General features: G+C 36.0%; 1 protein-coding gene across 2 annotated transcripts in view; it reads left to right on the top strand.

The window, feature by feature from the left end:
- The window catches only part of FAM91A1 (family with sequence similarity 91 member A1), a 38,369-nt gene extending 28,793 nt beyond the window's left edge, over window positions 1-9,576 (top strand). The window contains exons 20-24 of one of the 2 annotated variants that reach the window (XM_039853814.1): window positions 501-650; window positions 2,611-2,715; window positions 3,235-3,358; window positions 4,556-4,625; window positions 6,630-9,576. In XM_039853814.1, the coding sequence (XP_039709748.1) occupies window positions 501-650; window positions 2,611-2,715; window positions 3,235-3,358; window positions 4,556-4,625; window positions 6,630-6,815 (635 nt within the window). In that variant the 3' untranslated portion in view covers window positions 6,816-9,576. The remainder of the gene's footprint in view (window positions 1-500; window positions 651-2,610; window positions 2,716-3,234; window positions 3,359-4,555; window positions 4,626-6,629) is intronic. The other variant, XM_039853815.1, reaches the window with a different exon arrangement.
- Window positions 9,577-13,983: the final 4,407 nt, after the last annotated feature.

Raw genomic sequence — 13,983 nt, 5'->3', positions numbered from 1 at the left:
TTTACATTGGGTATAGAGTATCTTTCTTTTTTATAAGTTCACATATTAGAACTTGAGTTAATATTTAAATAATTTATTAGGGACATAACTTCAAGTGTGTTGTTAGCTATAGTTTCAATAAGAGTAATTTTGGTTTTCTTAAAAAAATATATAATGTGTATTTAATACATTTCCTGGTAGAAGAAGCCCACCAAGTAAGCATTTGAAGTAGAATAGAACCACAGAGAAGCCTGGAGAATTTGCCACTGACTGGCTGTCTTTGCTCACTGAGGTAATTTGTTCTTATACAACAAATACCTCCTGAAGGCTATGCACGTGTCGTATGTGTACAGCTTTCTTTTACATTGACAGATACTTCTTCAGTGGAATCAGTCTCGATAGATTAACGTATAAAGGTAGTTCTAAGAATTGTTTAATAAAAGTATATTTAAAGCTTTTTTGTGTTGTGTTATTTTATAAAACTATTCACTTATAATTTGATGTCACCTCTTTGTTCTTAGAGTTTACTCGTGTCAATATGGGTGTTCATAAAGCATTGCAGATATTGAGGAACAAAGTGGACTTGCAGCATTTTTGTGGATATATCACCATGTTGAATGCTTCGAGCCAACTTGCAAACAGAAAACTCAGTGATGCTTCTGATGAGAGAGGTTAGCCAATAGTTGAGTTCTTTGAATTAGGGTAATTGGTATTGAGGCAATCATGATCTTAATATTTAAAAAGCAAGGAGACCTTTGTAGGGATGTCGAATTATTTAAGATTTAATGTTTTTTCACTGAAGGATGAGAAAATACTCTGTGACATCATTTGAACAAATACTAGTCATTGAAATGGAGAAAATACTAAGTGCATAACTAAAGGAGTGGTGATGACCTGGGGTTGGAATGCAGATTTGTTATTAGGTTGTAGCCCTTTGTTGTTGTATCTGTTTTTATAGGCTTTAAATTTATGGAACGATGGTTTCAGAATTTTAGTTTCTTTGTAAAAATGTTTCCAAAATAGAATTAACAGTTTTTCTCTTCCAACCTTTCTCTTTCTGTCAAAGGCACCATTGTCTCCATTACCCAGGCTTGAAATCGTACCTTTGTATCATTTTATTTTCCACTCTGTCCAGTTAGTTTCCAAGTTCTGTGAATTAGTCTTTAGAAATGTCTCTCATATCCATTTCTCCCCTTCTCTTCTTTTTAATTCTCTATAACTGCCAGTATAGTCTGAGCCCTGATCCTTTAAACATGTATTACTGCAGTCATTTCCTGCTTAGCCTTCTTCTTTCTGTCGCCAGTTTATCCTGCATGTTGACAACAGCTGATTTCCCTTAGACTACTTTTTTTTTCTTTTTAATGTAAAATTTTATTTTCAAATTACCTTTTCATTATTTCTGCTGTCATGCATTTTAGCTTGTATGTGGCTTTGGTTGCCACGGTGGTGGCTCTGGTCCATGATTCTAGGAAGCCTTTTAATTCAAGTGTCTACCATTGATTGACTATATTCCCCGAGCCTCTTAGTTTAAAACTCTGAGAATATGTTGATTGCTAGCCATTCAGTGGACTGAGTTGGCTCCCATTGAGTTAGGTGTCCACTCCTGGTCCATTTACTTTTGGCCAGAGGATTTGGGTAACTTCCAACAGTTGACTGCCAAGCATCACAGGGACATTTTCCAGAGCAGAGGTCTATGGGTTAGGCAGTAATTTCAAAGCAGGTCTGTTATATCTGTCATGTTTTACTTCATCCACAAACATGTATGGACTATCTGCTTAGGTGCTGGAGATCTTTAAATTTGTAAGACCTAAGGAATAATACCCAACAAAGCAAGTGAGTCAGCCTGCTGTGCAGTGTTAAAAGACTGCAGTGGGGTCTGCTTCAAGTGCTGAAGCAGGACAGAGAAGGCACATCTCAGCCCAGCTGCGCTGTCAGAGAAGGCCTCTTAGCAAAGATAAAGTTTGAATTGAAATGTGAGATATGAAGAGTTAACTCCACAAAAGATGATCCTTGTTTGTTTGGAGGGTAGCAGCCTGTCAGGCAGAGGGTGTCAGAGAATAGAGTAGCTTGTTTTGGCCAAAAGAAAGGATTTGTCGGATAGTAGTAGATGAGAGTAGAGACGTGAGTAAGCTCTAGGAGGATCTTATGTGCTGAGAGAGATGGGAAGTCAAAAAAGCATTTTGAAGAAGAACGATTTAATCCAACTGTTTCCATGGAGACAGAAATGACTTCAGTAATGGTCTAACTGGACGTCTAAATTTGTGCTCTGCCTTTGAATCCTCGTTTCTTTAGGCCAGGGTTTCACAGCCTCAGCATTATTTATGTTTTGAGCTGGATAATTCTTTGTTGTGGGGACTGTCCTGTTCACTGTAGCATGTTTGCTATACCTAGATAGCTGTAGCATTTCTGTCCCCGTTTATGACGACCAAACCTGTCTCCAGACATCGCCTAATGTCCCTTGAGGGACAAAATTGCCTCCCAGTTGAGGACCACTGCTTTAGGCTAAAGACTATTCATTGTTTTCCATTGTCATTTCTGTTGCCTTTAGTTCTCTTTCTGTTAAGACTGATTTATTGTCAGCTTATACCAAGCACTAGAATCCTAACGGTGTGTCTGTCCTTTAATTATAAGGGGAACCTGATTTGGCTTCCGGTTCAGATGTAAATGGGAGCACAGAGTCATTTGAAATGGTCATTGAGGAAGCAGCTATAGATTCAGCAACTAAGCAAAACTCTGGTAAGGTTTTAAAAATTATTTGCAATTTTAGACTAATTCCTGAGGTTCAGCTCTTCTGCTAAGTCATTTGGATATCATTTGTCTGCTCTTATTATCCAGTGGACCTTTTAATAAGTATTTTTTAGGAAACATTTTTATGTATTTAGAATAATAATTAAAATATTATAAAAATGTGACCTGAGAATAATGATGTAAGTTTCATTTTTCCTCTGTTAAATATTTTGGTTAATTTTCTCATCTTGTAGGTATCTTACAGTTTGAGTGAAAGACCACTTTGAGCATGTGATAAAAACTAGTACCTTCTCAGAAGCGTGTACATACTCAAAAAAATGTGTTTTCCCGTTTCAGAGATTCACTGGCCTCCCCTCCCCCTGAGTGCTCTCCCCATCTAAACCCACCGCTGGGCATCAGTGGGGGTGGGAGGAGTCTGTGAAAATCTCTGGATCTAAGAAGCCCTGGTTGGTCCTAACACGTAAATACAGATACACATGGTTAATGAGTTTATTTATCCTTTTGTAGTTGCCACAGCAGAAGCAGATTGGGTTCCTCTCGAGCTATGCTTCGGAATTCCACTGTTTAGTTCTGAGTTAAACCGGAAAGTTTGTAGAAAAATTGCTACACATGGCCTTTGCAGGAAAGAGAGGTGGGAGTTCATATTCATTGTCACCTTTTCATCTGCGAGACTTTTAAGCCCTCGGTGATAGTTGCTATGTCTCACTTTCTTTTATTTCACACACGATCATAGTAATTGCTGTGTATATTTGTTGATTGAATAAAGGTTGCTAGTTTAAGGGTTTTGCTATATTTTAGAAATTAACTTCAGTACCTCAGAGATTGGGCACATGTAAACATTTTGGGTACGTGTTTTGGTTAATTATAATTATATTTGTTTAATTTCCCAGATGTGGTGAGGGTGTAGTAAAACGGGAATGCTGCTAGTAGGAACCTAGTTTAATCTGTAAATGTCTGTAGAGAATTTCTCTTGTGGACTTCTCTTAGTCTTAACATACACACACTCAAGTTATGTTAACATTACTGGTGATGATTATGTCTTGTGGTGGAATTATGGCCGACTTTCTAAATTTTCTTCAACTTTCACATTTTCTCGAATGAACATGTATTACTAATAGAGGTAACGTAGGTTTTAGCTCATATGCCAACTCTGATCCATTGGTAGTAGCAGCTAAGAGGCAGTATTATAAAGGTTATGAGACTGGGTTATAAAGAGCATCACTGAATTTGATTGTCATAGTGGGGTGGCTTGGAGAGGTGATATCCACAGATATCTTTGACTTATTTATTTGGGAATACAACGTTGGATAATAAATAATTCATTTAATTTGCTTAATGTAGCTTATACCAAAAGATTAAAAGTACTCAAGATTGCTATTATAATTATTACCAGTTTGCATACTTAAAACATATTCAGTTTGTCAGACTTTTTATTGGGGTGTATTTTAAAATTCATATTTAGAATTTGAAGTTTATATCATAATTGCCATCTCTTAAAGTATGTAAACTTTTATTCAAAAAGGTTTTTTTTGATTTAACATTTATATTCACTAATAGTTTAAACTTCTTTAACAATAATTTTTCAATTTTGATTATACATGATGTTTTACTTCAAAATGGTTTTTTTATGCACTGTTACTCCACATTATTCAGAGGCAAGCCATTTCATTGATGAGAACCATTAAAATTATTTAAAATTTTTGTTTATGTGATTAGGATGTATATGCATGTATAAATGCATTTAAACTGCTAAAATTAAACTTTCGAAAGAGGTATTAGTTCTTGTCATTATATTTGTTCTAAAACCCCACCCCCTTTTTTTTTTCAGCCTTCAAAACCTCTTACATTCCAGTAGAAAACTCTCTCTACAAGTCCTTAACTTTGTTCACTCATTCCAGGTAATAAAACCCAAAATATTTAAATGGTATTTGTATAGAGCTTTATAGTATACAAAACACTTCCATATTAGTTTTGAATCCTTACAGCAGTAAGACATGAAATAAGCATTAATTTAAATTTTTAAATGAAGATGCTGAGATTTAAGAAGTGTATTGACTTGCACATGGTTTCACAGGCCAGATCTTCAGGGTCTAAAGCTTGGACTCTCTGTTCTCTGCAGTGCTGCATGTAACAGATGTGTTATGCATCTGCTGTGAGCCATGCAGCATCCTAGGTGCTGGTTCTTGAGTCTGGTGCACTCTGTGAATAACTGTATTGAGTCGCACAGCTGAGAAGGGCTTGTCTGTTGTGGTAATGAGAGCTAGTGCTCTGGACCTTGTGTACCCATCTGTCCGTCCATTCATTCCCACCCCACTCCCCAACCCCCCGCCAAGCATAGAAAGGATATCCTTAACTTGATTTGTAGATAAACCTTTAGAACTAAATATTTCTTTTCAGAATATCTCATCCAACATTACGAAATCAATATTTTGGAGTTCTCTTTCATTCATTTCTTTCAATAAACACTGGGGTCTACTCTGTGCCAGACCCTTGGCCAGGTGCTCAGAAACAGTGATGTCTAAGATGCTAAAGAAGCTCATGTGGTATGAGACACTGGTCGAGCACACATTGAAATGCATAAGGAATTACAGATTGCAGTAAATATTCAAAGGAGCTGGACTCCATCAGATCTGGTGGAATCTAAAGGTAGGGCTAATTTAAATAGGTAGAGATGATATACGAGCCGAAACCTAAAGGATGGAGAAGAGTGCTCCAGGCAGAGCTTAGCAGATACAAAGGTCCTGTGACAGGGAAACATCTGTGTACAAGAAAACAGAAGGTGGTGTGGCAGAAGCCTCATGAAGGGGGGTAGTGCAAGAAGGGAGGGGAGGGCCTTCTAGAATATGTAAAACTATTGAAGACTTTTAAACGAGGAATGACATTATTTCTAATTAATTGTTTGAAAGATTAGTTACTGTTTAGAGAATAGATTGAAAACGGACAAGCACAGAAGCTTGAGGACTGTCAGTTTGGAGACTCTTGTAATAGCCCAGGTGAGAGGTGTTGGTAACTGAGCACTCTTTTTCATTAAAACAAAACAAAACAAATTTTGGATGTATCCACAATAAAGGTTTGTTGTTTACACATGCATACTGTTATACCAATAAATTATGTATATTATAAAACACAAAAATAGAAGTTTTAAAAGGATGTAATAAGTGGAAACAGGAGATACAAGATTTCTAAAATTTTTGTCATGCCATACCCCACATTGGAATGAGTGCCCCACTTTGGAGACAACTGGCTTAGAGTAGGGTGGCTGGCAGCTCAGAGTGTGGACAGAGTGGGGCAAACTAATTTGGGATACGTGTTGGAGGTAGATTGCCAGAACTTGGTGATTAATTAAATGGGAGGAAAAGGTTGAGGGTGTGGCAAGGGAAGAACCAAGGATGATTCTCATATCTCTAGCTCAATGCAGGGAGTAGAGAAGGCTGGGGAGAATCAAATGTGGGAAAATTAGTTCAGTGTGGACATGGTAAGTGTATGGAGCAACATCCAAGAGCAGATGTGAGGTGGATGTTTGAACCTGGAGTTCTGGGGAGAGGTCTGTGCTGAATTTGTGAATTTGCGAGCCCTGGGAACTGATGGATTGTTCTGGTGCTTAACGTTGTGTGAGGGTTTTTACAGATTATCTGGGAATTAACTTTTTCTTATCTGATAGTTTAATCATAGCTTATTTATTTCACAGCACTCATAGTCTGACATGAATTAGTCACTTTTGCATATATTAATACCTGTCGTTGATTATTTGGGGTTTGTGAGGTAGATCCTTTCCTCTCCTATAGTGCTACGTATTCCGTAAACATATCTCAGGTAATCAAAGTCTGTATTTCTCATTAGCTATATTAAGGGGTTTGGTAAAGTGTTGAATATGGAAGTTTTCTCGTTTCTTGTTCTTTCAGGAAGGTGCTTCAACACTGGACATTCATACAGAGGCCAGTTTTTCAAGTTTGCTTTCACAGTCATCTTATGCCGATTTGGGAGTTCCACTTCCTGCAAAGAACTTAATATTTAAAGATGGCATCTTATCAGAATGGAGTGGACGGTCACCTTCCTCACTTGTTATTGCTAATCTCCATTCGCAATAATTTGGTTACGCCATTTGTTGCTCACACTCTGCCTTTTTTCTTTCTTAACGTTAGCTTTATAGTGGCGGCCACTAAAAAGCATCCTGCTGCTGCAGTGCAATTCATGCTTAACTCATGTTAAAAGTTGGGGGAATATGTTCATGTTTTGGAAGTTTTCCTCATCATTGCCCCTCCTAAAGCAACAAAGAGCTTTTTAGCAGTCTGCACTGTATTTTTTACCTTGAGACAATCTGTATTTCTTTTATAAAACTGAGGATATACTTTATAGGCTTTACGATGACTATTCTGTTTATAAGCAGTCACTATGAATATTGCAGTGGTAATTTTATATGTTCGTTTATGAAACATAAATCTCATTTAATTTTATATTTTGTTACCTACTCTTTAGAGGATCATGGGAAGAGGTGGCACTCTTCCTCTGAAAGGCTTCTTGGTACTTAAAGTAGCAAAATTGTAAAACAATAAGCATCCACTGCTGAGAGGCGATTGGAGGGGGCATTAAAAATTCCCGTGGATGTCTGTAAATTCTGTTTATCATTTGGACATGGTCGAAGGTATGTAAATCAGCATAGTTATGTATAACTTAACCTTGATTTGTAAGGTCTTAACTCAGACTCTGACTGTACATTGACATCTCATGAGAAGCTTTGGAAAATATCCTGTTTTTAAACAACATTTATATGTGGACTTCCATTGTCAGTCACTTTGGGCTTTATATTTTCATAGAGTCTTTATGGAAAAATAGAATTTATTTTCCACTCTTGTAACTGTGGCTGCTGCATGTTTTCATTGTGATTTATTTTTGTTCAGTAGTTTTACCAATGAATTGTTATGAAATTGAATTTGATGTTTTCAAACCAAGGATTGTGATTTTAGGTTAGAATTATATAATAGAAGTATTAAGGCTGTATCTTCCAATCAGAATAATTCAATGAAAAATCTACTTTGAAGACACATTCTTAGGCAATTTGGGTCTTAAATTTATATGGATAGTTTTGGAGGAAATGATAAAGAAGTATTGAGTAATTTCGAAATGTTTCTTGAGCCATTGATTCTTTTAGTGTCTCAAGTGTTAATTAGAATAATTGGAATCACTTTTTAGATTTTTCACGTTACCTTGGGAAGTTTGTGCAGTGTTATAGTTTAGTTTAGCTCTTCTCATAGGATAATGGTTTGCTAGTTTAAAACTGTAACCACACTAACTGGCCGAACAACATATATCTAAAACACTTAAACATTAGAAAATTTGGGAATGTTCTAACTTAAACATTTTTGCTGACAATTTTTGTTATTTAAAGAACAGATATTTGTAAATTTAACAGACTTCTGGAAATATATGCCTTTTTAAAAAAACTGTTAACATGACCATGCATTCAACACCATGACCTACCTATAGAGTTGAATATTTTGGAGCAGTATACCTGTGGCACAGTCCGTGCTGTGTTTGAGGTAAATGCAGTAACGTTTAATTTTCCACTTTCTCTTTGAAGAGGTAGAAACCAATTGTATGCTATAAATGTTTGTCTATAAAAGGAAAAATACTAATATTAAAATAATTTCTTATGACTGTGAACCACTCATTTATTTTTCCAATAATTGATATTGTACATTCCTAGTGCTATTAGGTATGTATCTAACTTTTACAGTTTTCAACCAAAAGTTGTATTTCATTTGATCAGGGCTCCTTAATCTCATTTTCATTTGCTTTGTTTGAATTAACTGTAGTTATTTTATTTATTCCTCTGTTAGTAATCTAAGCCTACTGTAGTGACATGTACACTAATAAAGAATCAAATATTTGTAGTTGTTGGCAGTGAACCAAGTCGTTGGTGAATTTAAAACTTAAAATATGGGAGTGATTTGCTGCTACGTTTTTTTTTTCTTTGAGAGAGAATGAAGGAAGAAATAGAACCTAATAATGATCATGCGTTTTAGGGAAAGTATTGAAAAAGCATGTGGCCAACTCTGGTTTCTCCTGTGAATGAGGAAAGATTCTGATTCCTAGCTGAAGACCTCTGATACTTTTAGGGAGGGATAATCTGCATTTTTAGAGCTGTTAGCAAAATGTGAAGGCTGCTTTTTGCTTTGCTTTATGAATTTGGTTTTGTTTCATTCATACATTAACTCATGTAAAGATGCATCTTTTAAATTTTATAAGTGTTGACCTAGTTCAACAAAAGGTAAATTTAAAATATAAACTTTATTATTTGCCAAAGAACATTTATGAAAGAATTTTTATCCAGTTTTTTTTTTTTTTGCAGATTTTTAAAGTGATTTCATTGGCTTATTGGAACCCCCTTACTTCCCTCCCCCCTTAATGTAGCTTAAATCCTGGCAAACATTCCTTAGAAACCAAGAGAAAAATATCAAAAAGGACATAGAATTTAGTATGATACAGTTTCACCTCTCAAGTAGGTTTAAAGAAATGCAAATTTGTCATTAAAAAGTATTTGATCATCTGAGTTCCTTGATTTCTTTCTTTTTAAATATGTAATCAGAAATTTTGTATTTTTCGGAATATCAGTTTCTTTTATTCAGTGTTTTCGGTTGTCTCTGCCATTCATCTTTCTCTTTTATGTTCAGTGTTTCAGATACAGTTTGTGTTTAAAAGATTTTAAAAGTACCAAAACTGTATATACAGTGGGTTGTTTTCTGGTATGATGTTAATATTATACAATGAAATGTATAAAGTGTTGTCAATTTGATTATTGACAGATATAATATGTTTACAAATAAACTGTGGTGTTGCTCAAGTTACTGAGACAATGTATATAATCTGTAAGCCCCTTAATTTTAAATAGAGCTGTGCTGCTGTAGCTTTCCTATACGTTTTTTTTTAAAACAAACTTTTTATTTTATAATTCACGTTTACAGAAAAATTAAAATATAGTTAGAGATGTTCCCTATACCCTTCCCTGAGCTTCCCCTAATATTAACACCTTATATAAACTATGGCACATCTGTCAAAACTCAGAAATTAACATCGGTACAATACTGTTAACTGCGCACTTTCTTTGGGTTTTACCCATATATCCATTAATGTTCTTCTGTTTCAGGATCCAGGCCAGAATACCACATCGTACATATTTACTCATTAATGCCTCCTTGATCTTCTCCAGTCTGTGACAGTTTCTCAGTCTCATGACCATGACCTTGACTCTATGCTTGGTTAATTTGTAGGCTGTCCCTCACTGGGTTTGTCTGATGTTTTCTTGTGACTATTTGAGGTGATGCTTTATCAGGGAGGATAACACAGAGGTGATAAACCCTTCCACACTGTATCATATCGTGGGGCACGTGATGTCAGGCATTACAGTAATGTTTATTCTTTCATTGGTTTAAGGTGGTGAAGTCCTCTGATACTTTTAGGGAGGGATAATCTGCATTTTTAGAGCTGTTAGCAAAATATGAAGGCTGCTTTTTGCTTTGCTTTATGAATTTGGTTTTGTTTCATTCATACGTTAACTCATGTAAAGATGCATCTTTTAAATTTTATAAGTGTTGATCTAGTTCAACGAAAGGTAAATTTAAAATATAAACTTTATTATTTGCCAAAGAACATTTATGAAAGAATTTTTATCCATTTTGTTTTGGCAGATGTTTAAAATGATTTCTTTGGCCTATGCTATCCTCTTTTTCCTACTGTAAAGGTATCATTTTTCCGCTTTTCATACCTTTTCTTTGTAAGTGAATCACTAAGTCTAGCCCACATTCAAGGAGAGGAGGCAGTATTTATACACATAATTTAGAATTTTTCTTACAGATTTATTTGTTCCTTTCTCCTGTTTATTTATCTGATCATTTACTTATATTAGTGTCTGATCTTGGCTATTTATTTTATACTTTGGGTTAAAATCCAATACAATTGTTATTTTGTTGTACAAATTGTTTCAGCTTTGGCCAGTGGGAGCACTTTGAGGTTACTGCTAAATCCTTCTGATAGACCTTCATCTCTTTTTTTAAGGCCATCTTTTCTTTTCTTTTCTTTTTTCTTTTCTCTTCTCTTCTCTTCTCTTTTTTCTTTTCTTTTCTTAAGACTTTGTAGCAGTACAAGTATTATCTGGAGAAAGACCCAGGAATGAGCTATTTCTCCAAGGAACCCTGGTTATTTTTATTGGAGAATGGTATTTAGAAACCAAGATCTGGGTATTGAGTGTGCTCGTTGCTACCGCTTACACACAATGAGCTAAGAGATGTAAATATGTGTACTAACCAGTATGTAGGTACACATCCCAGTGATTATTTCTAGATCTGTCTGTCTGTTGTATACCAAGTTAAACTGGCTTTTCATTCACCACAAGGGTCATTCTGGTTTTGCCTCTTTGCTTCTCTATAATTTTTAAAGTGGGAGACCTGGCTCTTTTTATCTATAATTTATTCGCTTATTTGTTCAGCCCTAGAATGCTTATTAAGTGATTTCAGAATAGTTAAGCTGTACCCCTATGAAAATCGGATTGACCAACTAGAGGATGGTGTTTAAGTACTTACAGTATCCACTAAAAACACCATTTTCCAAAGTAATTTAGTTCAACTTTTATTCACCGCTCCCTACATTGAGGTTATGTCATGCATTCGTAAAACAGATTCATTTGTTGCACTGCATTCCATCTGGGATCTTTTGACGTCCCAGTTGATTGTTTCATATAGTAAAATTTACTGTGTATAGGCTTTGACTAATGCATAGTCGCGTGTCCACCATCTCAGTACTATTCAGAACAGTTACATCACCCTAAGAATTCCCCTTTGTACTCAACCCCCCACCCCATTTATCTGTTTTCCATTCCTATAATATTTCTTTTTAGAATGTCATAATAAGTAATAGACTTGTACAATTTCTAGCCTTTTGAGTCTGGCCTCTTTACACCCTAAAATGCATTTTAAATTTGTGTGCGAATCAGTAGCTCATTTCTTTCCATTGCTGACCGACTACTTCATTGTATGGATGTGGTAAGGTTGTTATTTAACATTCATGTACAGGTTTTTAATACGAACAAAAGTAGTTTTGCTTGGATAAATGCCTAGGAGCGGGAGTGCTGAGTCGTTGGGTAATGATATATTTTATAGGAAACTATAAAATATATAAAACAAACCGTCTTCCGAAGTGACTGCGCCGTTTCGCATTGCCAGCAGCAGTGTGGACAGCTCCTGTTGCAGTGGTATCTCATTGTGGATAGAATATTCATTTCCCTAATGAAAAAGGATGTTGGTCATCTTTTCATGTCTTATTTGCCACCCGTATATCTTCTTCCGTGAAGTGTCTGTTCAGATTTGTGGCCCATATTCTAAAAATTGGGTTTTATTGTTTAGTTTTAAGAGTTTTGTATATGTTTTGAATACAAGTCCTCTTTCAGATATGTGTGTTCGGCAAATATTTTCTCCCATTCTTGCTTGTCTTTTCATTCTCTTAAGTGACTTTTAAAGAACAAAAGTTTTTAATTTTGATAGTCTTATTTATTAGTTTTTTTCTTTAATGGATTGCGCATTTCATGCTGTTTTCTAAAAGCTCATCACCAAACCTCCAAGGCCATACAGATTTCCTGTTCTGAAAAGTATTACAGTTTTATGTTTCGATCTTGGACCCATTTTTAACTAATTTTAAAAATATGTGAGAGATGTGTCGAGCTTTATGTTTACATATGAACAACCAATCGATAAAGCATCATTCTCGAAAAGACTATCCTTTGAATCGTCATTACACTTTTATCAAAAGTCAGTTGCTGACAAAGCAGATTGGTGGTTGTCTGAGGTGGGAATGGGGAGTGACTGCAGGTGGGCACAGAATGCTAGAAATGTTCTAAAGCTGGATTGTAGTGATGGTTGTACAGCTCTTAAGTTCACACACACAAAATAATCACATTGTACACTTAAACCAAAGGGATTTTATCACATGTAAAGTACACTTCAATAAAGCTGTTTTTAAAGATCAGTTGACATTATTTGTGTGGGTCTCTTTCTGGCTCTCTCTTCTGTTCCATTGATCAGTGTGTCTGTCCTTTACTGCCACACTGAAATTAGACAGTGGGAGTCTTCCAACTTCGTATTTTTGTGTTGTTTTTGTTTTTGCCTTTTTTTTTTTTTTTAAAGAATTTATTTTGGCTCTTCCTTTGCCTTTCCATCTATATTTCAGAATCAGCTTGTCAGTATCTGCGCACAAACTTAAGGGATTTTAATCAAAACAATTTTGAATCTATAAATCAAACGGAGGAGAATTGACATCCTAACAAATATCTGTTTACTTCTAATCTCTCTGATTTGTACTGCAGGTGTTTTCTCTGGGTCTGGACAGTGTTAGATGTGAGTAACAATGGGGTCCAGAGGCGGGGCTTGGGCTTCGGGAGAGGCCCCGAGGAGCCTTCAGCTTCCTGCACCAGCATTGTAATCACTGCAACAAAGTCTGGGAGCCTGGAAGGGAGGTTGCATCCCTTTCACTTAACCCTTCTTTTTTCAATCCTGTGCCTCTGTCTCAGCTTTTCTGACTCAGTTTCTCCTTCGTGTCTCAGCAGAATGAGGAAGAGGTGGAATTTGGGAGATTCGAAGTTCTTTTTTTCTCCCCCCTCTTTTTAATGTAATCAGACCAGAGTGTGTGTTTTCTTTCACCCATCCCTTCCCCGACCCCCCACTTTGGCAACCGTCAGCTTGTTCTCTGTACGGATGGTTCTGTTCTGTCATTCTTTTTATGGCCGAGTAATATTCCATCATAGCTGTGTACCGCATCTTTATCTCTTCAGCTATCAGTGGACACTTAGGTGGCTTCCATATCTTGGCAATTGTACATAACGCTGCAGTGAACGTAGGGTACATGTATCTTTTCAAATTAGTGTTTTTGTTTTCTTCAGGTAAATACCCAGAAGTGGTATTGCTGGGGCATAATGGCAGCTCAATTTTTGAATTTTTGAGGAATCCCATTCTGTTTTCCATAGTGGCTGCATTAATTTACAGCCTCATCAACAGTGTATGGGGGTTCCTTGTCTCCATATCCTCACTAACACTTGTTATTTGTTGATTTTTTTATGATAGCCATTCTGACAGGTGTAAGGTGGTATTTCATGGTTTTAACTTGCATTTCCCTGGTCCTTAGTAATGTTGAGCATCTTTTCATATGTCTGTCGGCCATCTATATGTCCTCTTTGGAGAAATGTCTATTTAGGTCCTCTGCCTGTTTTTTAAT

Source organism: Pteropus medius, unplaced genomic scaffold (genome assembly GCF_902729225.1).
Source record: "Pteropus medius unplaced genomic scaffold, Ma_sr-lr_union100, whole genome shotgun sequence".
NCBI classification, from domain to species: Eukaryota; Metazoa; Chordata; class Mammalia; order Chiroptera; family Pteropodidae; genus Pteropus; species Pteropus medius.
The sequence above is the reverse complement of the archived record's forward strand: the minus strand, read 5'-3'. Positions and strand labels throughout refer to the sequence as shown.